This window comes from Schistocerca cancellata, chromosome 3, assembly GCF_023864275.1.
Source record: "Schistocerca cancellata isolate TAMUIC-IGC-003103 chromosome 3, iqSchCanc2.1, whole genome shotgun sequence".
NCBI lineage: Eukaryota > Metazoa > Arthropoda > Insecta > Orthoptera > Acrididae > Schistocerca > Schistocerca cancellata.
Window position 1 is genome coordinate 256,629,596 of NC_064628.1, and position 27,844 is coordinate 256,657,439.

Here is a 27,844-nt window from a genome sequence, read left to right on the forward strand (position 1 = left end):
TCACCAGAAAACCCCCACTGGATTTGCCGGTCTGAACATCAATGTCAGTGGAGTGTCAATGTATGGTGTGGTATTGTAGGATACCACATCATTGGCCCTTATTTCATTCATGCTACTCTTGACAGGTGACGATATGAGTGGTTCCTCAGATGCACCTTACCTAGTCCCATTCAGTGAATTCCAGCACGGTTGCTGGACCTCAATCCACAGATATTGGTGGTGAAAAATTTAGGTGGGACACCCTGTATGTGTTGTTAAAAATAAATGTTCCCTACTTTGAGAGGTGTTAGTACGGACTAAAACAAGACAAAATTGTCCAGTAGAAATGGGCTCTAAAATGCATACTTCAATATCTCCGAGCATTGTTCAGCAGAAGAGTTTGGTTTCATAGTATCAAAGAACAAGTGCTCATAACTCTTAAGGAATGCATTTTAGAGCCCATGTTGACTGGAAATTGTTGTCATGTTTTGGTCCATGGAATACCTTTTTTTAACATCCTGTATATCACAAAAGATAGTTCAGAGTGGATTACTACTATTAGTGTACACAGAAGAAGAATGAGATCTCAAACATACTGGCAATAATTGAAAAAGGACCTTAGTTCTTGTGTATCAAGTTACTAAGAATTTGACCCAAAAACCTACATGACACCATCTTTCCAAAAAAACTGAAAACTCTCTGGTTGAAAATGAATTTTGCAGTTCAAATGAGAATTTTTATATACTGTTCTTTGTAACCAATGGTGTTAGAGCATGTGATCAAAATGGCTGCTCCTCAGAAAATAAGTGATCCTAAACTTTTCTGTTTTTGATATGCTGACATGACTTACATAACATGTGCAACTGCCATATATAATGTAATCCTACATTATCTAATAAAATTCAATTCGTTTTAATTCAGTGGTCGTACACAATCACTCAGTGTACTCACATAACACAGCAAGTAAGCAGAACCTACAAAGCATATTTGCATAGGATAAATGTTTAATATAAATCTTATCAAAAGCAAAATTCATGGGAGAAAATTGCAAAATTACAATGAGGCAGAAAGACTGGACATTCCCTACAACATACCATTTATGAAGCTTGTAAGCATTACATTTCTTTACGTGACTCACCTCATATTCCTGTTCATCAAGTGGCTCACTATCATCCCCAGCAGAAATACTGCCGACAGAACGACGGTCGCATCGGTCCAATTCTACTTCATACCCTGGCAATGGGACTAACTCAGCACCGACACCAGGTTCACGTAAGCCAAGCGCAGTGCCTGCTCTCTTGCAGTGGATTTCCTCTGAGATGCGTTCCAAGTTGCGTAATGTGTCTGCATAAGACTGCTTTGCTGCAGCCACCTACAAAGTGAATGAATTTTTAAAAATTACTTTAATGGGAGAAGTATACAAATATCTACTGTAAATATTCATGAAAAGCTAAAGCTGTTATAAACTGAAAAGTTGCTTGAACATTGCAGTGCTTTATTGGGCATGATCCTATTGAGGGTGGTGCACCCGTATCTTTCACTCACATTTAAACTGACTTACCCAACCAGATATAGGAGGGTCTACACATTAATGTTGACTACCGAATATGGTGCAATTTGGCATTTTTCACTTTAATAAGCCATTGCCAGAGGTTAAACAAGAAGTAGGTGAAAGAATATAATCCTAGGATCACCTGAGGATTGAAGCTATGCCATTGGCTTTCTTTACCATTAGAATGATAACACCTTCTATGAGAGTAATGAAGGGAAAAGATTTCAGAACACATTATACACAAACTAATTACATTTCCAATTCAATGTCAACCTAACATCCTTAAAAACACAGTCACCTTTTCTAAGAAGGCCAGAGAAACAGAACTGATGTAATTGTTAATTTTACATTGTTGAAATACTATTAGCTGATGTGTTTTCACATGTTTTCCCGGGGAATATGCTGTTTGAAGGTCTCTAGGGGATGCAGATAGATTGATCGTTGCAGCATGAATTTTCAATGGCATAACATGCGAGGATGGCAACACCACCTACTGATGAAATGTGTCTGCAGCTCTCTTGTCACTGTAAACCGAAGGTAATGGATCGGTGTGACTTGAGCAGATGTATGCATGAACTGTACTGTCAGATCAGCGAGTTTGAAAGAGAGCACATTATTGTCTTGAGAGAATGTGATGCATCCATCCACGTAATCGCTGCTTTTGTGGGACGAAGTGTGCAGAATGGTTCATGGAAGGGCATAGAACATAATGAGATGGGTCACAGCCCCCCCCCCCCCCCCCCCCCAACCTGAGAAGATTGACACCTCATAAGAATGGCACTGTACGGCAGATCTGCGTCCTCCTTGGCTCTGGTGCAACAGTGTAACACATTGTACACTATCAGTGGTGACAGTCCATCACCGTTTATTATGGAATAGGTTATGTGTGTGTCGTCCATTTCTTCACATACCTTTGACACATGTGCAGAATCCTGCTGGACAGCAATGTTGTATGGAATAACATCACTGGGGACAGGAATAGCATCTCCTAGAGTTTTTGGATGAATTCAGATTATGTTTGTTTGAAAATTATGGCCACATTTTGGTTCGCCACAGATAGGGGGAGCAGGATTACAGTGACTGTATTTGCACACAATATACAGGGCCATCTTCAGCCCTTATGGTGCGGGGTGCTACTAGGTACAAACACAAATCACAGCTGGTTCATGTCCAGGGCACTATGACCAGTGTGACCTATGTGAATGACATCCTGCGACCTGCAGCCATACCCTTTCTGCAAAATGCCCCACGCACCATTTTTCAGCAAGATTATGCACTACCACAAGTTGCTGCAAGAACACATGCCTTCTTGGTGTCACAGGATGTCAAACTTTTGCCCTGGCCACCAGATCAGCAGACTTGCTGCCAATCAGAAATGTGTGGGATACGGTGAAATGACAGGTGCAGTGCTATGAAAAAGCCATCCATCAGGGATGAACTTTGGAACCAGTAGAATGCAGTGTTAATAGCTATACCACAGGATGGCATTTACATTCATGCACACCTTACACACGCGTACACCACCATGCATGGAACAAGTTATCTAGGCAATACTGAATCGAGGTGACTGAAATGCTAATCATTTCTGCAGAACATACTAATACATGTCCTGTGAGCACGAACGCCCTATCTCTAGTCATTCCAGGTGTTCTGTTTTTTCTGAACATGAATGTATAAAATTACTTTTCTTCTCTCAATCCACTGTCATCTTGAGTGTCAAATGATATGTGCCCTTAAAAGATCTCTTCAAACCCAAACATTATGTACTAAAGTCTTTGCATTTTATAAGGCAATCAGAAGCTTTATATTGTAATTTTTAGTTACCAACTGCAATAAGTCAATTATTTAATTTTTAATAAAGAGTAATTAGTAGTAATTTTAGTCTAAAGCTTTTCACATTAAAAAAAAAGTGCCAAAATTCACAAGGCAGACAGCAAAATTATCATTGTTTTTAACATTTGAAGGGCTTTTTATTTAAGAAAAAGGACAGATAATTCTATATGGGATCAAGGAGAAAAGAGAAAAGATCACCAATTACAAAACTCAAATTTTCTAGTCATTATAGAAATTTTTAAAACCCAACAATTACAAGGTGTTACTCCCAGCTTTTCAGATAAGGCTAGAGAATTTTCTACATAATCCACAGATGAGCTTTATACTTGAGAAATTCATCTCTAATCATTTCCACACTAATTAAACCAGAAACAGAGAATTTTAAATACTGATAGGGATGAATGCCGATTAGAATGATATTTCGAAAACATATTCAGCACTAAAGATGGAGTTACATGTAATTCGACCTAATAATCAGACATAAGGAATAGGTTGCATATAAAAAAATTGTGACTTGATACAGACACATCATGTAAATATCAGCCTGTAGACAGCTTTCTGTCCATCCTGATTTGCTGCTAAGTAAATTTCTGAATATTCATTTTAAAACCCACTTGTAAACAGCTGCTCTCTCTCTCTCTCTCTCTCTCTCTCTCTCTCACCAGGACTGGTGAGCGATAGTCAGTTGCTTATACATGGTTTTTAAAATGAACGTTCAGGATCAGGATCTATGTGTGGAAAAAGAGAATGATGGAGTTCATAAACAGTAGTTAAATAACTGACAAATTTATTTTCGCTTTAATCAGAGGACACTTTATACTTCAAAAGCTTTATCATTGTGAAGTTAATTTGTATTTTTCAAGTCCTGTAACTTAAGTAAAAAATGACTGTGAAGCTTGAAGTTTTCGTCTCAGTAAGTTATAATACACAGAGCAAAGTTCTCAATTTGTATGTGAAAAAGTATAGTAAATTCTAAAAGATGTTATAACCACTGAGACAAGTTTGGATGAAAACCTATTTTATATTTAGCTTAATATCTGTAAAAACTGTTTTTCATATATGAATGTATGAATCTTTGGGATACTGTACAACTCAAGTCATTGAGGTACAGCAGTACACACTAGGACTATGCTGATCAACAGAAGCAGCAGGAGTACCACAGAAGGTAAAATGACATTCTGTTTATATATGTCAAACCATATATTTGTGTTTCTTCCCATTCCATTTACATATGGAATATGGAAAGAATGACTTGGTAATCATCCAATAGGAGAACTCATTGGATCTTAGAGGTGTCACACAGTATCATTAAATTAGCAGAAAACAGTTTGTGCTCATGTCAGCTGCTGTCTGGTGAACAGATTTTGCTATTTTCACTTGACAGAAGATTAACATCAGAGAATCTTTTCAATACGACATTATGGACCAACAAATAAAAAAATAGAATGAAACCTGTACTAAAAATAAGTACATAAGTCTCTATGCATCTGTTTCTCTTGACAACCGCCCATTTGTGTTTGTAGGCATGTGTGTCTATGTGATATTTAGTGTCTGATCTCTAAACAGATGAAAATATTCACACAATTTTGAGTGAAAGCACAAGGCAGCATGAAGAAATTAAACAGAAGAAAAGTGAGTCACAGCATCATAAAGACTGAACAAACTTATGAATTTACAGCTTTTTAATTACTAGCATGTAATGTGCTGGAGAAAAAAAAAAAATCAAAGCAATATTTTCTATTTCTGTCTCTACACCAAAAATTATTGTTTGATTTGGTAAATGGCTTTCTCCCACTGTTTACTACAATCCATTTAGCTTAAAAAGTGAATATATATTCACAAACCATTACCAACTGAAGCAGATCAACCAACATATGCTAATTAAAAATAAACTGTCTTAACAAAGTTTAGAAGTATGTACAACAATGTAGGGAAAGACAGACTGCTACATACTGTAAAGATAACATGATAAGTTGCAGACAGGCACAATTAAAGAACACTTACACATAAGCTTTCAGCCGCAGGCTTCATCAGAAAAAAAGAGAAACACACACCATTCATTCACGCAAACAAGCACACCTCACACACACGACCACCAATTCCGGCAGCTCAGACCAGAATGCAGCTAGCACATGGGATGGTAACAGCAATTTGGAGAGGGCGGGGAAGGGGAAGGAATAGCAGTTTATGGGTGGGGGAAGAGAGGAGCGCTGTCTGGTGAAATGTGCAGGGACTAGAATGCCCACAGGCACGGTGTCAGGAGGTTGTGGGGCAGGGAGGTACGTACATATCCCCCCCCCCCACCCCCGTGTGTGTGTGTGTGTGGGGGGGGGATTATTAATCTTCGACATGACACGTAAGCTTTTTATTTTCTTATAACTCTTCTCACTAAAGAACAGCATCATCTATACGATGATGACGAACGCAACTGCACATCTGTGCTTCTTCAGACTATTTTTACAGTTCTCTCACACTACTATTGTAATAATTTTGAAGCCTTTTCTTTGATCAAAGGTTTCTTTGATACATCACTGGTGCCATATTTTACATGTTCTTGCTGTTAAAGGCAGAGAGAAATTTACTTAGAAAATCATTTAATTTATAATTTACATCAATTGCCTCATGTACCTTATGTCTTACCCACTCAGTCAGCATTTGAGAGTTGTATACTGAAGTTATACATATTGATAAGAGTTAGTTGTGAGACACTTCTATGTAAAGCTATATAACATTACACTGGGCACTCACATGGCAACTTTCTATGCCACCTAGAGAAGTCCTTCCTAACCACCCACAATCCCAAACCCCTCAACTGGTTCAGATTCCCTGTTGGCATCTTTGTGATCTAAACCGAGGGTGAGGACACCTCCTCTATTTTTCTACTGAAACTCAACACCTTCTACCCATCTGCTTCACCTGGTCCTCCTCAAACTGACAATCTACCATCCTCGATGGTGCCATCCACCTCCACAGCAACAGTTTGCCACCCATTCCACACCAACAAGTACCATTATAAAGTCTAGCCACCCGAGGTCATTGTTATTTGTAGTGATGAGCAATCCCTCTCCAAATATGCCAAGGGTCTCAGTGGGGCCTTCATTACACTCCCAACCTTATCCAGAAACAGCTCTCTTGTGCCTTGTCTCTACAGTCACCTGCCATCTCCCACATAACCACTGTTGGGCAAGAGAGTACTCCTCTTGTGACTCGGTATCAGCCAGAACTTAATCACATTCCCTGCCAGAGTTTCGACTCTCTCTCTCATCATGCCCTGAAATAAGCATATCCCCCCCTCCCCTCCTACAGTAGTACTTTGCCACCCACCAAATCCATGCAATATCCTTGCCCATCACTTGCCTCATAGCTCACATTCCTGCAATAGAACCAGATACAAGACCTGACCCATACAGGCTCCCTCTACCACATACTCCAATCCTGTCACAGGCATATACTTCACAACAAAGGCAGGGCTACCTGTGAAAGCAGCCATGTAATCTGGAAACTAAACTGTAAACATGCTGCTTCTTTCTAAGAAGGCATAACAACTAACAAGTGTGTGTCTGGCTGCACGAATGGTCACTGACAAACTGTGGCCAAGAGACAGCTGGACCACCCAGTTGCTAAACATGCTGCCCAACACAATGTGCTTCACTTAAACGACTGCTCCACGGTGTGCGCCATCTGGATTCTTCCTACTGGTGACTCCATTTGAACTTAACCAATGGTTTGGTTCTTAACATTTCAGATTAAGATAATTTTTTGTACATCTCTGGTAGTAGTTATTTTTATGAAAAATCCCATATTAAAATGGTTTTGGACTTTTCATTTTTGAGTAATAATTTTTAAAACCTCCAAAATTATGCCATTCTTGTTAGGTTTTTAAATCTTAAAATCACCATATCTAAAAAACTATTTGATTTAGAGACCTAAAATTTGTATCATTTTATTCAGTTTGTTATAAACTTTACAAGTGTGTGCCAACTGGCAATATTCATAACAATGCCAAATTTTCACTTATTAGATTATTTTTTAATTTTGAAAATTTCAAAATCTGATTTTTTTTATTTTGGAAAAAAGCACGTTAGTCATACATTATTTATTAACAAGTGTGCCAAAGTTTCATGTGGTGTTCCAGTGGGAACACACTGAAATAAATTTTATTTTAGTGATAAGCACAGTACCTAGTGCATAGTTTATAGGGCTCTGGACTTGTTACTAAGATATAATATGGCAAAAACCAAATAAGGCAGTCAAATCATTATTTTTTATGTAGTGACAATCAATTTATTACATTTGTAGGATTACACACTTAAATTTAAATTCACATTTGGCTTTCCTATGTTAACTGTGAAAATATTTTAACATGCACCATAACAACACATTCTGCAAAAAGACTATGAATAATTTACTTAACCTTCAAATTACAAATACATTAATATTAATCAGTATTATTATACAATGATATAGCTGTCATTATTTAACAGTCTGTTATTTGAGTGCCTTGAAAAGAAAATAATTTTACGCACTTTCAACAATAAAGACTTTACAGTGATCCACTAACAACCTTATTAGACTCTAAGATTATGTATTGCAGTTTTCTTTCAGATTACATAATCTAGTTCTCCCAAGGAATGATGACACATTGACAAAACATGTTCTTTTCTAATGTAATCCAAGGCTTTTCGCAACTCTTCATCTGATAGTCTGTATGTTCTTCCAGTGGCAATTGTGTGATTTAATTTACGACTTATCTTAGAAGCTAGATTAAGAAAAGGCAAACCTACGTTTCTAGCATTTGTAGACTTAGAGAAAGCTTTTGACAATGTTGACTGGAATACTCTCTTTCAAATTCTGAAGGTGGCAGTGGTAAAATACAGGGAGCAAAAGGCTATTTACAGTTTGTATGAAACCAGATGGCAGTTATAAGAGTCGAGGGACATGAAAGGGAAGCAGTGGTTGGGAAGGGAGTGAGACAGGGTTGTAGCCTCTCCCTGATGTTATTCAATCTGTATATTGAGCAAGCAGTAAAGGAAGCAAAAGAAAAATTCGGAGTAGGAATTAAAATCCATGGAGAAGAAATAAAAACTTTAAGGTTCACCAATGACATTGTAATTCTGTCAGAGACAGCAAAGGACTTGGAAGAGCAGTTGAACGGAATGGACAGTGTCTTGAAAGGAAAATATAAGATGAACATCAACAAAAGCAAAACAAAGATAATGGAATGTAGTCTAGTTAACTTGGGTGACGCTGAGGGAATTAGATTAGGAAACGAGACAATTAAAGTAGTAAAGGAGTTTTGCTATTTGGGGAGCAAAATAACTGATGATGGTCGAAGTAGAGAGGATATAAAATGTAGACTGGTAATGGCAAGGAAAGTGTTTATGAAGAAGAGAAATTTGTTAACATCGAGTATAGATTTAAGTGTCAGGCAGTCATTTCTGAAAGTATTTGTATGGAGTGTAGCCATACACGGAAGTGAAACATGGACGATAAATAGTTTGGACAAGAAGAGAATAGAAGCTTTTGCAATGTGGTGCTACTGAGGAATGCTGAAGATTAGATGGCTAGATCACATAACTAATGAGGAAGTATTGAATAGAATTGGGGGGAAGAGGAGTTTGTGGCACAACTTGACTAGAAGAAGGGATCGGTTGGTAGGACGCGTTCTGAGGCATCAAGGGATAACTAATTTAGCATTGGAGGGCAGTGTGGAGGGTAAAAATCGTAGAGGGAGACCAAGAGATTAATACACTAAGCAGATTCAGAAGGATGTAGGCTGCAGTATGTACTGGGATATGTAACAGCTTGCACAGGATAGAGTAGCATGGAAAGCTGCATCAAACCAGTCTCAGGACTGAAGACAACAACAACAACAAAGTTTTTTATTGCAGCCGATTTATCTGGTCTCCTTGGTTACGAAAAAGGAAGAGCTGGTCCACAAGGATGTATAAATAAAAGTTTACTTCTCCTTTTTCACCTCTTAGTAGCAGAGAAGCCATTCCCCATTTGTTGTCATAGGCACAATCAACAAGTCCTGTAATCTGTTCAGCTGCAACATCTGGACCCACTTGAATTTTATGAACATCAAAATCCTTAAGATCAGAAATAATTTTTGCCTTAACTTCGGCTTTGCTCATACTAATAAATACATGATACTTTTGGGTCCTGTGACTGCACTGACTTTATAAAATCTTTTAGCCTAGCTCCTTATTTATGGTGAATGCTCATCACATAGAAGAAGTGACTCATGACATATATGCTTTACCACAATCAAACAGTTGGAACGGAGGTAATATTTGATCATGCTGTGCTTCCACAACTGATTAATATACATTTATGTGTATTTATTAAGCCTTCTATATGGTCATCCAAAGTGACAAAGTGGTACAAATGTGCCAGTGAAATGATTTACAAAATTGAATTTCTCAATAAAATGTTGAACTGCATTTGTTGGAAGACAGAAAGTACAACATACCATTTTGTTGCAGTCCCTTCGACATTTTACTGGGCGATTAAGCATTTTAAATCATGAACCTGCACTTTTCTGCAACTTTATCCCATGAGCCTGTGTGCTTAATTTGTTATACATGCACACAGCAATCTTGTTCTTTTCCTCTCACTGGTGCTTTAACCTATACTGAAGTGAATTACTATCAACAGAAGTGATTTCATATAATTCATATTTTTAGAACAGCGTGTGTGTGTGTGTTGTTGTTGTTGTGTGTGTGTGTGTGTGTGTGTGTGTGTGTGTGTGTGTGCGCGCGCGCACATGCGTTTCTATTTTGGAAGAAAGATTTTTTGCCCAAAAGCTTAAATGTTTAGCAGTTTTCTCCATTGCGTATGTCTGCAACTCCTCTAAGAGGTAAGTATGTAGTTTTACATAATTTGGAAACCATAAACAATCTTAATTTCATGATAACCATCGAATAGATTTTCTGCTCTTGGTGGGAAGGTAAGTAACCAAGCCCACTGCATCTTGTACTGCTGAGTGGCGAAATCACATAAATCCAAGCACAGCGGCACTAGTGAGAATGTGGGGATTTGGTGTATAACTTTGCTGCCTGCAATTTCCAAGAGGAGGAAAGCACAATACAACTGGATAGACCTATGATTGAGTCATGCACTATTACTAGAAATCTTGCATACGGCATTTCAATACTTAACTTTACAATGGCAACAAGTGGCAGTCAGAATGCCCTAATATGTAAAATCTGAATAAATTTAATTACGTTGAAGTCACACATTTTCTCAGTTAATATGACAAAAAACTGAAACATCACTTAGTATACTGTTCTGTATTTATAGGAGTGTCAAATCTAATACAGAATAACTTGACTGCTTCTGTTTGAAATACACCCATAAATAAAATAAGGAAGGAGAAAAATGAATCCAATTTTATCTCCGTTATTCTTGATGAAGCAACTAATGTGTGTAATTTCTTGTAGTTCTCCTCAGTACTACGCTATGTCATAGGTGTTAGTCACATACATGAAAAGTTCCTAAAATTCATGAACATGTTCAGAATTATGATGGAGCTGCAGTTGGTTGGTCATTTGAATGGAATGCAATCAAGAGAGGTAAACATATTTTCCACTGTAATGTTTGTTCACTGTATTACTCATCGACTGAATTCAGTGTTATCGCAAGCTACATCTACATCTACATCTACATCCATACTCCGCAAGCCACCTGACGGTGTGTGGCGGAGGGTACCTTGAGTACCTCTATCGGTTCTCCCTTCTATTCCAGTCTCATATTGTTCGTGGAAAGAAGGATTGTCGGTATGCCTCTGTGTGGGCTCTAATCTCTCTGATTTTATCCTCATGGTCTCTTCGCGAGATATACGTAGGAAGGAGCAATATACTGCTTGACTCTTCGGTGAAGGTATGTTCTCAAAACTTTGACAAAAGCCCGTACCGAGCTACTGAGCGTCTCTCCTGCAGAGTCTTCCACTGGAGTTTATCTATCATCTCCGTAACGCTTTTGCGATTACTAAATGATCCTGTAACGAAGCGCGCTGCTCTCCGTTGCATCTTCTCTATATCTTCTATCAACCCTATCTGGTACGGATCCCACACTGCTGAGCAGCACTCAAGCAGTGGGCGAACAAGCGTACTGTAACCTACTTCCTTTGTTTTCGGATTGCATTTCCTTAGGATTCTTCCAATGAATCTCAGTCTAGCATCTGCTTTACCGACGATCAACATTATATGATCATTCCATTTTAAATCACTCCTAATGCGTACTCCCAGATAATTTATGGTATTAACTGCTTCCAGTTGCTGACCTGCTATTTTGTAGCTAAATGATAAAGGATCTATCTTTCTGTGTATTCGCAGCACATTACACTTGTCTACATTGAGATTCAATTGCCATTCCCTGCACCATGCGTCAATTCGCTGCAGATCCTCCTGCATTTCAGTACAATTTTCCATTGTTACAACTTCTCGATACACCACAGCATCACCTGCAAAAAGCCTCAGTGAACTTTCGATGTCATCCACCAGGTCATCTATGTATATTCTGAATAGCAACAGTCCTATGACACTCCCCTGCGGCACACCTGAAATCACTCTTACTTCGGAAGACTTCTCTCCATTGAGAATGACATGCTGCGTCCTGTTATCTAGGAACTCCTCAATCCAATCACACAATTGGTCTGATAGTCCATATGCTCTTACTTTGCTCATTAAACGACTGTGGGGAACTGTATCGAACGCCTTGCGGAAGTCAAGCAACACGGCATCAACCTGGGAACCTGTGTCTATGGCCCTCTGAGTCTCGTGGACGAATAGCGCGAGCTGGGTTTCACATGACCGTCTTTTTCGAAACCTATGCTGATTCCTACAGAGTAGATTTCTAGTCTCCAGAAAAGTCATTATACTCGAACACAATACGTGTTCCAAAATTCTACAACTGATCGACGTTAGAGATATAGGTCTATAGTTCTGCACATCTGTTCGACGTCCCTTCTTGAAAATGGGGATGACCTGTGCCCTTTTCCAATCCTTTGGAACGCTACGCTCTTCTAGATACCTACGGTACACCGCTGCAAGAATGGGGGCAAGTTCATTCGCGTACTCTGTGTAAAATTGAACTGGTATCCCATCAGGTCCAGAGGCCTTTCCTCTTTTGAGTAATTTTAATTGTTTCTCTATCCCTCTGTCGTCTATTTCGATATCTACCATTTTGTCATCTGTGCGACAATCTAGAGAAGGAACTACAGTGCAATCTTCCTCTGTGAAACAACTTTGGAAAAAGACATTTAGTATTTCGGCCTTTAGTCTGTCATCCTCTGTTTCAGTACCATTTTGGTCACAGAGTGTCTGGACATTTTGTTTTGATCCACCTACCGCTTTGACATAAGACCAAAATTTCTTAGTATTTTCTGCCAAGTCAGTACATAGAACTTTACTTTCGAATTCATTGAACGCCTCTCGCATAGCCCTCCTCACACTACATTTCGCTTCGCGTAATTTTTGTTTGTCTGCAAGGCTTTGGCTATGTTTATGTTTGCTGTGAAGTTCCCTTTGCTTCCGCAGCAGTTTTCTAACTTCGTTGTTGTACCACGGTGGCTCTTTTCCATCTCTTACGATCTTGCTTGGCACATACTCATCTAACGCATAATGTACGACGGTTTCGAACTTTGTCCACTGATCCTCAACACTATCTGTACTTGAGACAAAACTTTTGTGTTGAGCCAACAGGTACTATGAAATCTGCTTTTTGTCACTTTTTCTAAACAGAGAAATCTTCCTACCCTTTGTAATATTCCAATTTACGGCTGAAATCATCAATGCCATAACCGCTTTATGAGCGCTGATTCCCTGTTCTGCATTAACTTTTTCAAATAGTTCGGGTCTGTTTGTCACCAGAAGGTCTAATATGTTATCGCCACGAGTCGGTTCTCTGTTTAACTGCTCAAGGTAGTTTTCAGATAAAGCACTTAAAAAAATTTCACTGGATTCTTTGTCCCTGCCACCCGTTATGAACGTCTGTTGAAAACCAAAGAATGCAGAATTTTTTTTCTTTACTATGAATGGTCTTCCTACTTTTTCTTCCAAGACAACATAAAGAACCTGTGTTCTAGATGAAGAAGTAAAGAAACAACTGCCTAAAGTGACTGCTACACTCTGGAGTTCTGTCTGTCATCTGCTGAAAACCTTATACTGTATTGCAGTCTGCTGGTTTCACTTTTCAAGAAGATGATAGATCCAGATAAGCAGGATGAAGAAACCTATACTGCTGCTCATGGATTTGAAAGCATGGCACAAGATGTCAATTTAAATTTTGCCATACATATGTTTTCATATATTTTCTCCTCGCTAGTGCTGTATTTGACATATTGCAAGCCAGAGCTTACAACATTGCCTAATGTTTAACAAAAATGAATGAATCTGTAGAAATGCTGATGGCCAAATGTGATGGATTTGAAATATGAAATATTCATGTTTCAACATATGGATGAATTGGTAACTAAAGAAAAGCTTTTCAGCCACAAAAATGATAAAACTATGAATGTAGTTCACACTTTCAAGAACAGTTTACAAACTTAGCTCTGTTATTAATTGGAAAAGGTCTCTGGCAGTTGAGGTCAGTGTTTGATGATTGGGTGATCAATAAAGTCATCAAAAATATAATTCTATTGTAAATGCTTACTTTCATGGAAGTTCAGTACACACCACTGGCAGATATACATACATAAAAGGTAATTCAACACTGTAAGTTCAGTATCCATAAATCGTAAGTAGCTTTAGTATTTATTGTAAATATTTTAAGATATTTTAAGATAACTATTTAAACCTAGACTGCTGAAAGATGAACTGTTCACAAACCTCTCACTTGCCCCCTATAAAAATGAAGCGTTAGTATTGTTGTCAGCTTTTTCAACTAGAATGCAGACAACTACAGAGCAATGTCATGTGAAGAGTGGAGAAAAAGTCAAGATTAGGCCACTGCCTGTGAAAAAGCAATGATCTAATATAAATACAAGACTTCCAATGCTCATACCAGTTCACCTCTAGCAACTTATGACAGCTATTTGTTACATGTAAAATTTAGGATATAATTCTATCTTTGTTATCTTAACTGAAGTGACCTTCCTACAATCACATCTCTTGTGATCATATCTTGAAATTTTTGTCTGTTTCACCTGCTGTCCTATTCAACAAATTTGTTTGTAACCATTAAACTCCACAAAGTACATTAGTTCTTTATCACATTACATTTTTGATGCCCATTACATTTATTTTTGGAACATATCTCCTTCATATATCTAAATCGGAAACCTAAGCTCAAAATTTATAAACTGATTACAGATGCCATGGCACATCACACTATGGGTGACTACAAAAATTAACATTAATAACTGTCTCCACTAAAATGTAGATGACAATGAATAGGTCAAGTAGTTAATCTACTTACTGCTTTTTGTAAATTCTCCACACGACACTTTTGAGTGGCCAACTGCTCCTGGCATAAAGTTTTTTCTTCAAAATATGGCCTTGAACGAGTAATGCTTCTTCTCAGCCTTTGTTCTAGTTCTTGGACCTAGAAGAAAAGAATGCAGAAATTCACAATAGATTTTAATTAACACATACTACACAAGCAATGGGAAAGGTTATGAAGTTAGAACTTCCATAATATGCTCGTTAATTAATACGACACCTCAGAACTTGCCCCCCAACCCTATGATTCCGACATATGTGTGTGTTGCTCCATAATAAAGCATGCTCTTATGCATCCTATTACACATTACAGTCCCACTTTCTTAACATATATAGTCATGGTAAGGGTGAGGCAGAGAATATGTAGGGAATACGTATAATGGGTTGATGTGCAGATCAGCTCGGTTTGTGTTTCAAGTGGTTTTCCCACATCCCACTGAGTGAATACCAGGTTGGTTTCCATGTTCTGCCTGCACACTACACAAACATATAGAACACTTTCTCAAACATGTATACAGACTATTTTCTACACAGACATATTGGCTACACTGCTGCTGAGCTGGGGGGTGAACAGGTGCCCAAAATCTTCATGGCTGGACACATTTTAGCCCTGCTCCTTATGACTATGAGTCCAGTGCCCTAACCACCGTGCCATTTAACTTGATTACTTCTAACAGCAGTGCTTCAAAACTCCATGGATGGAAACTTGTTCTCCAATATTCATTTTACTCTTGGCATTCACTCTATCTCCATTTCCATTAGTTTCATGTTTCTTTGTTTCTCTTTTCATTTCCACAGCCTTCTTCAATCCACCTTTTCACATTACATTCTGCATCCCATCTGTCAACTTTGGCTTCCGTTTTCAATATATTTTCCTTTATTATTTTTTCTCCTTTCCCCATTCAGTCTTCCACTTCTCTACTATTCCCAACGAAATATTACTGATTTCAGAATTTAATATGATGCCTGACTGCAGTGGTAAAACTGCTGACTACTGAGATCACTCCCAATGAACTGTTATGTAGCAAAGAATTTTACAGAAGAAACACAACAGTCATTAGATGTATACAGTTACTACCACAAATATTGTTTGATGCATGCCGGAGAAAGATAGTTTTCTAATCAAGTGGTCATACTTCACTGGTGAGTGGGTGCCAAGCATTATTCAAGATAATCAAATGGTCTTCTTTCATAGAGTGTGGGACAAGCAGACATTGCCTCCTGTCAAAATTGTGAAAGTGCAAAACAAGGCACTGAGACACCTTCTGCTTTCTTTCCAATTCCCAAGTACAGTTTTGCAACTACATAATTGATTTTGTAAATGATCCTATGACTAAATAATAATGTCTGGTTGTTACATGTCAAGTACCCTTGTCCCGTGTACTGCCTACGATTTCATGCCAATAACCACACCATTATCATGTATTGCACTTCTCTGACCTATCATGGGACTTCGACTGCCTATGTATAATTCACTCTTATAACTTTTAGGAAAATTTCACAGCTACCAAAATTTCTTTACATTGTGCACAAAATTTTATGACAAGAAAAGAATTTTTCTTTCTTTTCTTTTCTCTGACTTCTCACCTTCTGTTCTGCTGCGTTGAAGAGTGCTGCCCTCCTCTGGTGTTCACGGCCACTCTCTGCTTTTTGTGTTTCTGCCTCCATAACCTACAAAATATTAGAGAATGCTTGCCTGTAATATTCCTGATTAAAGTCACATACAAAAAATATATTTATTTCTTTTTACCTTGATAGTTGCATGATTCAACATCTCTTGCCAAGCATTATCAAACTGCCATTCATGCTGTTTACTCAGAAACCTCTGTTCGGCAAGTGCCACTGTTTCTTTTGCAGCTTGGTGTATTTCTGCCAAACCATAATAGGGCAATTAGACACAACCCATTTAAGTGAAAGACTATAAATAGTTGGTAGATGCCTGTAATGCAATATACTATAAGCAATTTGTCACAGGATACAGGAATACTTATCGAAATCAGTTGTCACAAGTGGTTACTAATATGAAAACCAAATGCTGATCTATGACTATTAAAAAAAGACTGTATAAGCTTATTGGTTGTTATACATCCAATGAGGTGAGACTATGGCAAAACTTATGAACTTGCCCCTGGAGCTTATGGGAATATTTTGCCAGTCCCTGGTTGAGGCAAGACCATATGACCATTTGAAGAGACGATTTATGGCTTAGGGTCCCCACTGAGGTGATAAAACTCTTCTGTGTGCCCTATTTGGTTGCCATCAGTTTTTACCTCACTTGATTTAGTAGTTACTAAAATGCAATGCACCAGATCTGGACATTAAGCAAATGTAGTGTCATAATGATTAGGCAATGAATATATACAACCATCATATGGAAAAGGCATAACTGTAAACATCACAACTTCTGGAGCTGAAGTCATTACTTATTTCCACATGTATACAATAGTGAAAAAAAATTGGAATTCTGGGTGGCAAATTCTGCATTCTGAGATGGAACTTTGCTTTTATCAGTCTTCTGTGCCTGCACTGAAACAATGAGTTCAGGTTTACATTTTTCACTGTTAAGGTCAATAAGGCCGAACTGAATGTGCTCGTATATTTGCAAGTTGTTCTAACTTCAGAATGTGACACAGCTCCCTTAAACATTCCTATCCACCAAAAATTATTCCAAACATAGTGATTTTCACAAGTGTGGACTAAGGTTTCCAGAAAAGAATATGTGACTCTTGCTGCTGTATGAGTTAACTGCATAATGTTCCACTATTGTGATCACTTCTTTAAGATCTTCACCAGAATCAAATCAATGGAAAAAGCACTCTTTCGTGTGCATGAGGATATGGAAATCACTTGGAGTTTAGTATGGGCTTGTAGTGGCAACTTCTGCCACCAAATGTAACAGCAACACCAAATGTAGCGGGACCAGGTAGAAGGCACCGTATTAAGACTCATCCGAGCTTTCCAAGTGATTTATTGTTTCCAACTAGTGCCCCCCATTCCTCTCGGTCTGCATCACCAGGTCCTGCAATGCTGAGGACATCACTTCGCTGTCTGTGAAATGGCTTGGTGCATAATGGCTGCCACAGCGACCTGTGCACGCACTGCTGTGTGTTGGCCTTCTATGGTAGCGGAGCTGTGGCATCGTCAGGATGCGCCAGCAGCTGACTCAGAGCGGCCTTTGCCTCTGCCACCTTAGCGCTGCACGCTGCAAGGCGACCTGCAGCGCGCCCCCTCGCCGGCATGGCTAAGAACGCAGCGACAACGAGCACCCGCGATCTGGCGTCTGAATCTGCAGCCCTCGCCCTGAATGTCTCTGGTGTGTGTGTTGGGAGCCAAGATGACTGCCCGCAGTAGCGAGCCATGGAGTGGCCTATCACTGGCTGGTTATGGACCCCGCGTCGGCCTCAGAGGGTTGAACCAGCGACCCGCTGGGGACCGGAATGCTGGCGCCCCATCTGCTGCTGTGTGTAGCCGGTGGTGTGACACGCCCTGCCATCCAGTGCTGTGTGTAGCTGGTGGTGTGACATGCCCCGCCGTCCAGTAGAGCTGCCACACTTGAATGCCCCGCATTGGCCTCAGAAGGTCGAACCAGCGACCCGCCGTGGACTGGAACGCTGGCACCCCATCTGCTGCTGCATGTAGCCCGTGGTGTGACACGCCCTGCCGTCCAGGAGAGCTGTCACACTTGAATGCTTTGTTAGTGAACTGGCATCTATTTATATGCAGCTGTGCGCCTCTGTTTTGCTAACGCGCCGCTCCGCATCACACAGTCATAACACCTAGGTAGGCCAGTGGGCACCTTCTGCCTGTAACTTGTGCCATGCAAACCACTGTGTTCACTCTTTTCAGCTGGTCTACGGCCCTGTGGCCTCCATTCTACTTCGCAACCACTGGTAGCGTAACTTACTGTCAACAGGCTTACGCCTGGCTGTAACTTGTGTGCTCCAAAATATTGTACCAAAACTGACTTTTCCTATCCCAAACAGTAGTGCCGCTACAGGTCTCCAGGGCAAATGTTCAATTAATCCCATGTGAACTAATGCCAACAATTCTTGCGTTTGCTGGGCAGTGAGTAGCCATGCATGATTGTGTAAAACATGACACTGTAATCAAGAGATTGTGTCACTTGTTTAAAACAGCTCAGACTCAGGTTTTTTAATGTCTCACAGTACACTTCAGACATATATATAGTCTGACATGTCCCCACATTCTTTTTTGTGACTGCTGTTTTGTCACTGCATTAGCATAGGAAACCAGATTTTGTCAGCACTCAAAATTATTCTGTCCCATAGTCTTTCTCCTTCTTCGCCACAATGAAAATGAAGTCCAGAGAAGTACTTATCAACTGACTTTTGTGGTCTCCGAAATAAGTTTTGAAACCCCCAACTGACACAGAACTTGTGTTATGAAATCGTTTAGTCACAATCTCATGAGAGACACACTGAAAAAATCTAGGGAAGATGCCTGACAGTTGACATACTGTAAAAATTTGGTTTTTAGTTCATTCCTGATTACTGACAGATGGGCTCTTCTGTCATGAACATACATCATTCCACTCTCCAATGAACATCATCATTGATGTACATCTTCATTCATAACATTTAGTTCACAAATTATGCATAGAGATTTGCTGCCACTAAAAATCATATTATAGAATAAATTTCTCATTTTGCAGGATTTTCAACTGAACACTCATTTTGAACAAGAAGCAATGTGGATTTTCACTACCATAGTGTAATGTAACAGAACAGCATAACATTTAATGGAAACTATGATCAGGTTACTACTATTCAATACTATTCAATGAACTGTGGGTGAAGCCCGATCAACAGGGATTTACATGCATTAAACGAAAGTAATAATGCATTGAGAATGGCTAACTCCGAGCCAAAATCTAGATCTGCATAATAAAATTTAAAAAGGACTACCGACTGCTGCAATCTATAATTTACGAGAAAACTGATTCATCATATATAGTCTGCCATGTCCCCACATTCTTTTCTGTGACTGCTGCTTTGTCACTGCATTAACACAGGAAACCAGATTTTGTCAGCACTCAAAATTATTCTGTCCCGTAGTCTTTCTCCTTCTCCGCCACAATGAAAATGAAGTCCAGAGAAGCACTTATCAACTGACTTTTTTTACAAGAAAACTGATTTATCGAACACATTTCCTTCACTTAAACTCTTACGCCACTAATACACTGAGAAAATAGACTACTGACTTATTTGATTGTAATTTGTATGAGAATGTATTTATATTAAATGAAGAAGGATCATCAAATCATGCACATTATAGAGTAAGTACAAGCATCATACATCTTTACACATGTGATTTACATCAACTTGGGTGATGATTTTGTTTTAAAGGAAGGTCTGCCTTGTTATCTGTGGCCTTTCTGACTGTTCCTATCATAATGCAAATGATGATGTACTTATCCTACAAAATACTGAGTATATGATCACAAAGCTACAAAAATATTAATATTACCGTTTACTGTCAAACTTATTATATGAAATGAAAAATACCCATCTTGAAATAGAAAGTTTTCCCCTTGTTGGTTCCCTCCAATCCTAGCTAATTCCAATGGAAATCCGAATTTCTTGCTGATTGTGAGCAGTTGCCTTATCCATTTCAGCTATCCACACACACTCCCCGGCCCCATCCAAACCTCTGTATGTCACTGTCCACTTCTTTATATCATAGTCTTTTGTTCCTTTAAGCTCACAACATTGCTTGATTCCTGCTCAGTGAGACTGATAGAACCATATGGAATCGAGACCATTTTTATCACTTTTTATCACTGTATACCCAATATTGGCTTGTGATACAAATGATTTCATGATCAGCAGCTGTATGAAATATTATTCCAAATTATTTGCTGAATGCAAATTTCATGACCTCAACTGCAATGGATCTAGATATATTACCTAACTGTGACAAATGAAAATCTGAGTTAGACCGGGACTTTACATCGGACTAGGAAGCACCCATGGATAACCAAACTGTTTAAGGTGATTGTTCACTCATACATTCAAGTCCTCATTCAGCACAAATGTTCATGTCACAATTGGGTACTACTTCTATACCCTGCAGCTGATGGCATGATATTCGCATTCAGTGAATAATTTGCAACAATAATACCTTTAATTAGTACTTTATCTTATAAACTTTGGCTCCACATACACTGTATGCATCCCCAATGCTAGAACAAAATATTCTAGTTAGTAATAATCTGTATGTATGACTAAGTTTTGCCATATACCTGTACTAGTTAATAATATGATTACCTAAGAAATTTGACTTAATTGTATGACACTTAAAGCTTTATTGCGCATCAATCATTTAAAACTTTACATACTTTTTATAATTGTGTCCTGACTGAATTGCTAGTACTGGAGACTGTGTGTTAATTCAGAGAAAGACAAAGCATTTGAATAGAATGGAGAAGTGGGACACCATGTGGTGATGATTCAAATGCAAACATTTCACTGTGCTTGTGAATTTGTGGAGTGGAGAAAGGACATGCAAAAACGCATTTCTGAAAAAGAAATAATGATGAATGATCCAAGTAATGACAATATGCTAAAACTGTTCTTTGTATATTTATGTAATGTGATTACAATTTCCCGTTACTTTGTTTCACAGACAGACACAGACACTTTTACCGTTTGAGTAACATCTATCCTATTCTGGTGGGTGCATGGCTTAACAAAAGGCTCGCCCACAATTCTTATGTGCGATACTTTGTGTGTGTGTGTGTGTGTGTGTGTGTGTGTGTGTGTGTGTGTTGTAGCTGAATAGCTCAACCTGACAATAATGAAGAATGTGACACAATGTCGTGAAGTTTATGCGATCTTATATACATAAGAGAGCTTGTACTGTAACATTGGATTACTGTATTGATGAAATTAGTCCAACGAAACACACTGAGACCAAATTAAGATGAGCTGTAAGGATACTGACCAACAAACTAAAAATATGTAAGAATGAATGTAAATGAAAGTCCAATCTATCATTCACAAAACTGGCACAGTAACAACAATTCAGGTACCTAAAGACGATTCAGCTAACTAAAGTCACAGAATCTAAGTTGGTAGCAAAAACTAATCTGTACTTATAAAATTGTCAACGAAAATGATTAGAACATTACTGTGGATACACTGTCCATGTAATTTTATTTTATGAGTATTGCAATATCTGAACATCCTACTTGGTTCAGAAACATTGTAGAGAATTGTGAAGCCAAATTTTATAATCAATTTTGTAAAAGCAATGAAAACTTAATTATAAATTCAATCAACTTCAATTTAAACAATGCAGGATGTAATTTCGTGATTGTTAAAAGCTGCCAGAAAAGTGGCAGTTGCTGTGCAGTCAGTCCTAGGCACCAAACCTGTGTCAGTTTTTATCTGTTTGTGACACAATAAAACAAGTTTTTAATGCATTTTGACTATTGCAGCTTCATTATTTATTTGATTCACAGGCACCTAATGTATTTGAAGTTGACCCATTTATTATTTCAGATGGAAGATAACCAACATCTGATTGAAGATGACTGATAATCAACAAATTAAGTAGTCGAATTTTAGCCACAACAGCTGGTTATGTTTTAGCAGCTCTTAAGCACAGTAATCTACTGTGTGAACCAGAGTAATGACTGTTCTATTTTCCCCACTACTTCCCACATTACATGAAAACGGAAATTACTTTCTAAATGATGGTGTGTTCTTCAGTCCAAAGGCTGGTTTAATGTAGCTCTCCGCATTAATCTTTACTGTGTAAGTCTCTTCAGCTTTGCATAATCATGCACCCTAAATCCATTTGAAACTGATTACTGTATCCAATCCCTGGTCTTCCTCCACAATTTTTACCTCCATACTTAGCTCCATTACCAAACTGACAATTCTTTGAGACCCTGTTCAGTTTGTCAAGTTGTAACATAATCTCCTTCTCTGCAATTTTATTCGGCATCTCTTCTTTAGTTATCCACTATACCCATGTAATTTTCAGCATTTTTCTTTAGCAAATTTCAAATGCTTGTATTCTCTTCTGGCCTGAATTGTTTGTTGTTTACCCTTCACTTCTGCACGAAAGGCAAATACCTTACAAAAAGACTGCCTGATGGTTAAATTTCTATCCATTGCAAACAAATTTCTCTTTTTCAGAAATGCTTTTCTTACAATTGCCAGTTTGTACTTTATACCCTCTCTACTTTGGCCATAGTTATTTTGCTGCCCAGCTACCAAAATTTATTTAACTACTTCTAGTGTCTCATTCTCTAATCTAATTCCTTCAGCATCACGGATTTAATTTGACTAAATTCCAATACCCCAGTTTTATTTTTGTTGTTTTTCATCCCAACCTCTTTTGAAGACACAATGCACTCAAACTGCTCTAGAAGAAGAACATATTGCATGTGAATACACTTACTAATTCCAATCATACTGTACACTCACTAAGATACTGACACACATGACATCAACACTACTAACTAACTTCAATGAGGGCGATGAAGTACCATAGTGGAACCATAAAATGTAGTTTATCTGTAAATGTGTAATCATTAACTGGTTTAACCACCTATCTTGCAGGACTCCTCTATGGAGACTTTCCGCAAAAGTGAGCTGTCTCTGTTATTGGATGCAGTTTGTTTTGCCTCAAAACAGAATTTGATGTTTCTGAGTGGCATTTGTGTCTGCTACTCATTGTGTACTACATCACCTACTGGCATTCTGTATCCAATGGATCAGAAGGCTAGAACACATTCGTTGGCCACCGGGTCACTACATATTTTTTCATTTGAATTTTGCCTGTAAATGTGGATGAAAAGGAATTCCAAAAGAGAAATAGTACAAACAAAAGCTAACTAACAGTGCTATCCTCCCCTGAAAAATATGTAAGCCGCTAAAACTGCTGCATAGTGTACTGAAATTGAAGGTGGGATTTTTTAAAATTTAATATATTTTTAAATTATTTATTCCTTTTTGCCTGCTTAATTTGTTGCATTTTTATATTTTCTCCTTTCATCAATTAAATTCAATATATCCTGTGTTATCCATGTATTTCTACTCGGCCATGTCTTTTTACTTATTGTATCACCTGCTTTCATTATTTCCATCTATCAAAGCAACCCATTTGTCTTCTATTCCCTTCTCATTTCAGTCAAATGTTGCGTGGTGCGCTCTGTCAACAATCTCTAGTTCTTTCAAATTATCCAGGTCTAATCTCGTTAATTTCCTACCTTTCTGCAGTTTCTTGAATTTCAATCTACAGATCACAGCCAATAAATTATGGTTAGAATCCACATCTCCCATTGGAAATATCTTACAGTTAAAAATATGGTTCTGAAATTTCTGCTCACCACCGTGTAATCAACCCGGAACCGTCACGGTTTCAAAGTCCACATATATAACCTTTTTACACTATTCTTAAACTAAGTGTTCAATCTATTAAATAATGTTCTGTGCAAAAGTCTATCAGGTGGGTTCCTCTGTTATCACTTTTCACTAGTCCATATTCTGCTATTTTGTCTCCTCTGCATTTTTCTATATCAAATTTCAGTCTCTCGTCACAAATTTTCCAGTCCACTACGTATCTAAATTATTTCTTTTATCTCGTGATACGTTCTTTCAATCCCTTCATCATCCACGGAAATGGTTGATCAACTTGTACTCCTGTGGTGGGTGTTTGCTTCATGTCTATATCTTGGCTATCAAAATATCCTATTCATAGCAGCTTACCCACATTCCTATTGTCTTCACTTAAAACTTCTGGGCTGACAGGCCGTGGTCAAAGTATAAAACTCTCCCCTGACGTTTTGTCTCCGACTGCGAGAGACATCCTCGGAGGTACAGCAGCAAACTGTTCGCCTGGAAGTTTTAAGTGAAGATAATACCGGCTGTGAAAGCTTACATTGTATGTTCCTACTGTCTTATTTATTATTAGACCTACTCCCGCATTACCCCTACTTGAATTTGTATTTATAAACCAGTATTCACCGCACCTGAAGTCTCGTATGTGGTGAGCAACCAGAGAGGGAAATCTAAGGATTGAGGAATTTTTCTTTCAAAATTTTAGTACCCTAAGTTTCACGATTCCAGTATTGCATTCTGTGATGAGACAGTGACTGGACCTCGCAGGTGTATAACGAATGTTATCTGATGCACCCCTGCCCATGCCTGGTTCACATGGGTAATGTTCTCATTGCATATACTGCTGACAGTGGATGCTTTTCAAGGCATTGCTGACAATAGGATGTTTTGGGGTAACACCCTGCGAGCAAATAGGAAAGCGTCATGTGAGGGATGCAGAATGGGGCACCTGGAGGCATCCAGAACACAAGTTCTTCACTCTATTGTCGACCAGCTCTCCACCCAGTTAAACGTGTATACTAGCTCCTTTGTTAGGGCACCATGCTCTCTGTCAATCTGCAGCAGCCCCCGACACTGTAGCTCATCTCTTTTGTTGTATCCCTTAGTAATAAGGCTAGGAGTAATATAAACTTCAAATGTGGCACTGAAGCTCTTGTTATGTTTTTCATTCTCAGGAATTCCCTAACTCACCCAAGCACCCACATCCTACCTCCATCCTCACTCGCCCTTCTCTGCCCAGTCCTGTTCTTCTTGTCACTACACTCACTTATTCCCATTATATCTAACTAATTTCAATCTATCAATTTTTTGAATTCTCTACACAACCTACCCAATTAAGAGATCTAACTTTCCACACTCCAACCTGCAGAACACCTGTTTTCTATTTGCTGATTGTGATATCCTCCTGAGTAGTCTCCACATGGAGATCCAAATGTGGGACTATATTACCTTCAGAATATTTTACCCATCAGGATGCTATCACCTTTTACCTATACAAAAGGTCTGTATGCCATAAGGAAAAATAACAGCTGTAGTTTCCCCTCCCTTTCCAGTCATTTGCAGTACCAGCACAGCAAGATCATGTTGGCTAAATTTACATGCCCACATCAGTCAATCATCCAGACTGTTCCCCTGCAACTACTGCAAAATATGCTGTCATTCTCCAGCAACCATGTGTTTATCTAACCTCTCCACAGTTCAGTCTCCATTGTGGTTGCACCTATGGTATGGCTATCTGTGTTGTTGAGGTACTCAAGCCATTCCCCCATGGCAAAGTGCATCTGGTTTGTGTGTGTGCGTGCGCGGGTGTGTGTGTGTGTGTGTGTGTGTGTGTGTGTGTGTGTTTGTGTAATTATTTCGATTGACTCTATAGGTTGTTACTTCTTTTCCTCCAAGCAAGTTCTTGCCATGAACATGATATATATATATATATATATGAATATAATAGAGGGAAACATTCCACGTGGGAAAAATATATTTAAAAAGAAAGATGATGAGACTTACCAAACAAAAGCGCTGGCAGGTCGATAGACACACAAACAAACACAAACATACACACAAAATCTAGCTTTCGCAACCAACGGTTGCCTCGTCAGGAAAGAGGGAAGGAGAAGGAAAGACAAAAGGATATGGGTTTTAAGGGAGAGGGTAAGGAGTCATTCCAATCCCGGGAGCGGAAAGACTTACCTTAGGGGGAAAAAAGGACAGGTATACACTCGCACACACACACATATCCATCCATACATACAAGACACAAGCAGACATTTGTAAAGGCAAAGAGTTTGAGCAGAGATGTCAGTCGGGACGGAAGTATAGAGGCAAAGATGATGTTGAAAGACAGGTGAGGTATGAGCAGCGGCAGATTGAAATTAGGAATTAGCGGAGATTGAGGCCTGGCGGATAGCGAGAAGAGAGGATATGCTGAAGGGCAAGTTCCCATCTCCGGAGTTCTGACAGGTTGGTGTTAGTGGGAAGTATCCAGATAACCCGGACGGTGTAACACTGTGCCAAGATGTGCTGGCCGTGCACCAAGGCATGTTTAGCCACAGGGTGATCCTCATTACCAACAAACACTGTCTGCCTGTGTCCATTCATGCGAATGGACAGTTTGTTGCTGGTCATTCCCACATAGAACGCTTCACAGTGTAGGCAGGTCAGTTGGTAAATCACGTGGGTGCTTTCACACGTGGCTCTGCCTTTGATCGTGTACACCTTCCGGGTTACAGGACTGGAATAGGTGGTGGTGGGAGGGTGCATGGGACAGGTTTTACACCGGGGACGGTTACAGGGGTAGGAGCCAGAGGGTAGGGAAGGTGGTTTGGGGATTTCATAGGGATGAACTAAGAGGTTACGAAGGTTGGGTGGACGGCGGAAAGACACTCTTGGTGGAGTGGGGAGGATTTCATGAAGGATGGATCTCATTTCAGGGCAGGATTTGAGGAAGTCGTATCCCTGCTGGAGAGCCACATTCAGAATCTGATCCAGTCCCGGAAAGTATCCTGTCACAAGTGGGGCACTTTTGGGGTGGTTCTGTGGAGGGTTCCGGGTTTGAGGAGATGAGGAAGTGGCTCTGGTTATTTGCTTCTGTACAAGGTCGGGAGGGTAGTTACGGGATGCAAAAGCTGTTTTCAGGTTGTTGGTGTAATGGTTCAAGGATTCTGGACTGGAGCAGATTCGTTTGCCACGAAGACCTAGGCTGTAGGGAAGGGACCGTTTGATGTGGAATGGGTGGCAGCTGTCGTAATGGAGGTACTGTTGCTTGTTGGTGGGTTTGATGTGGACGGACGTGTGAAGCTGGCCATTGGACAGGTGGAGGTCAACGTCAAGGAAAGTGGCATGGGATTTAGAGTAGGACCAGGTGAATCCGATGGAACCAAAGGAGTTGAGGTTGGAGAGGAAATTCTGGAGTTCTTCTTCACTGTGAGACCAGATCATGAAAATGTCATCAATAAATCTGTACCAAACTTTGGGTTGGCAGGCCTGGGTAACCAAGAAGGCTTCCTCTAAGCGACCCATGAATAGGTTGGCGTACGAGGGGGCCATCCTGGTACCCATGGCTGTTCCCTTTAATTGTTGGTATGTCTGGCCTTCAAAAGTGAAGAAGTTGTGGGTCAGGATGAAGCTGGCTAAGGTAATGAGGAAAGAGGTTTTAGGTAGGGCGG

General features: G+C 39.3%; 1 protein-coding gene across 1 annotated transcript in view; it reads right to left on the bottom strand.

Annotated features, from left to right (window-relative positions):
• The window catches only part of LOC126174906 (SH3 domain-binding protein 5 homolog), a 106,110-nt gene that overhangs the window by 52,514 nt on the left and 25,752 nt on the right, over positions 1-27,844 (bottom strand). Inside the window, exons 4-7 of the mRNA XM_049921338.1 lie at positions 16,562-16,680; positions 16,399-16,482; positions 14,789-14,914; positions 1,118-1,351 (exon numbers count right to left, since the gene is read on the bottom strand). Coding sequence (XP_049777295.1) covers positions 1,118-1,351; positions 14,789-14,914; positions 16,399-16,482; positions 16,562-16,680 — 563 coding nt within the window. The remainder of the gene's footprint in view (positions 1-1,117; positions 1,352-14,788; positions 14,915-16,398; positions 16,483-16,561; positions 16,681-27,844) is intronic.